General features: G+C 40.4%; 1 protein-coding gene across 1 annotated transcript in view; it reads left to right on the top strand.

Moving 5' to 3' along the window:
* Nucleotides 1-290: 290 nt before the first annotated feature.
* CBG05122 overlaps nt 291-1,921 on the top strand; it is a gene marked incomplete at both ends in the record, with an annotated part of 4,745 nt that continues 3,114 nt past the window's right edge. The window contains 3 exons of the mRNA XM_002638732.1: nt 291-335; nt 656-872; nt 1,184-1,386. Coding sequence (XP_002638778.1) covers nt 291-335; nt 656-872; nt 1,184-1,386 — 465 coding nt within the window. The remainder of the gene's footprint in view (nt 336-655; nt 873-1,183; nt 1,387-1,921) is intronic.

The following is a 1,921-nucleotide window of genomic DNA, read 5'->3' on the forward strand; positions in this document are numbered from 1 at the left end:
GGCGCGCGCAACCGCGCTCCGCTGAGAAAAAGGCTTGCAGTTCATTTTGAGAGCTGGGGAGACCGTGAAGTGCACAAAATTGTTGTTCTCTAATTCTCTCGCTCTCTCATCTGCTCAATTCTGGATAATTGGACATCGAAATTTCTAAGAAACTCCAGAAAATTCCAGAAGACTTTCCACTAATCTTTCTCCTCATTTCCTCTGTCTATCTTCTACACATTTCCACTTTTAGGCGTTTTTTTTTGTTTCTCTGATATTTCGAAAAAATTAAAATTTCTAGAAATTCTGTGATGGTCGATTTGCAGTTGTTCACACCGCTCATTAGATACTCGGAGGTACATATGGGGCTTAAAAAGAAATGTAAAAATTAAAATCTGAATCTCGTTGGAAATATACAATTTGAAAATCCTTAAAAAATTATCAAAAATCTGAAATTTTCAGATTTTCCAGATTTATGAATACGCAGAAGTTTAGAATATCAAAAATTCCGAACTTCCAAAATTCTGAAAGTTCTGAGAATTTTTTAAAAATCTCTGAAAATTTAGGAAGTCTGAAATTCAGAAATTTCGTAATTCAAGAATTCTGAAATTCGAAAATTCGAGAGGGAAAAAATACAAGAAAAAATTCAAATTCCTAATTTTCCAAATTTTTCCAGCCAGAAGAAGGCGAGCCTCAAACAATCCATCCGAACAAGGAGCAGCTCTCCCGTCGCCATGCCATCATTCCAGATCAGCCATCTGAAAATCAGGAGACGTCCTCTCAAGGATGTTGCTCATCGGACAACGTCATCATAGTTCCACATGTCCAAATCTCTCCAAATGAGAGTCATTTGTTCAATCGAGCCATTAGCTCAGGCGGTGGATTGTTGGCAGGTAGGGGTTACTGTAGAATTTGCATATCTCACATGACATAGTAAACCTGAAGAAGGTGCGCATTGTAGCGCTTTCTCTCTACTCAGCTGGCGACCGCTACGCCAACACGCGTCGCGTTCAAAATAGGCTATTTTCAGATTCCCGAAAAATCACATCTATTGGTGGGTGGTGTTTCATGGCGTATTCATAATACCGTGTAGCTTCTGGATTACTGTAGATATTACTATATTACCCACTTCTATGTATCATTAGAACCTCCCACTAGACAATCATATAAATATTAATTTTGTCTAATCCCCACAAAATTCCAGATCTCCAAAGAGCCACCATCGCATCACAGGCGTTCTACGCCGAAGCCTCCGAACCACAGAAAAATCGATCGCCGTGGATTCTGAAGCGGCTTTACGAGTGGTCGGGACGAGCAAAACGTCGAGAGATCATAAAACATGTACAGGCGGCGTTGGAGACTTCCAAGGATCATGAAATCGAAGATGACGAGTTGGAAAAGTTGTTGGTAAGCGGATATTTTGGGAATTTTGGAATCGTAGGATCCAAACATAGCGGGACATCAAACCAAAAAGTTATTTTGGGATTTTGAACTTGTGAGCTCGAAAATATTGGCGCCGCATAGCTGCGCGGTCGGAAAAATCGGCCGGAATTTTGAATGGTCGTTGCTGACATTATTTCTCGTGTTTTAGGCCATTTTAAGTGGTGGCCTAACTTTTTTAAGTTGAGAATGACCTAGGAATGGTCTGGTATGCATCTGGTAGGTTTTGTGGGTTATCTTAACATGGTGGCCTAGTTTTTGCAAGTTGAGCCTTCTAGGCCACCATAGTGAATGACCTAGAAATAGACTTACATGTCCCTGGTGCGTTTTCTAGGTTATTTTGAAGAGATTCNCTCAAATTCTGTGAATCGCTCTTCCTTCTGACGGATGGATCCCAAATATTCCATGGTTGCTTTGTAGTTGATACAGTAGGCCTGATAGGCGGAGATCGTTGATGGGCCTTTGGAGAACTGAAAAATTCAAATTTAGAGCTTTATTTTAC

The sequence above is a fragment of the Caenorhabditis briggsae genome (genome assembly GCF_000004555.2).
Source record: "Caenorhabditis briggsae complete genome, chrI, whole genome shotgun sequence".
NCBI lineage: Eukaryota > Metazoa > Nematoda > Chromadorea > Rhabditida > Rhabditidae > Caenorhabditis > Caenorhabditis briggsae.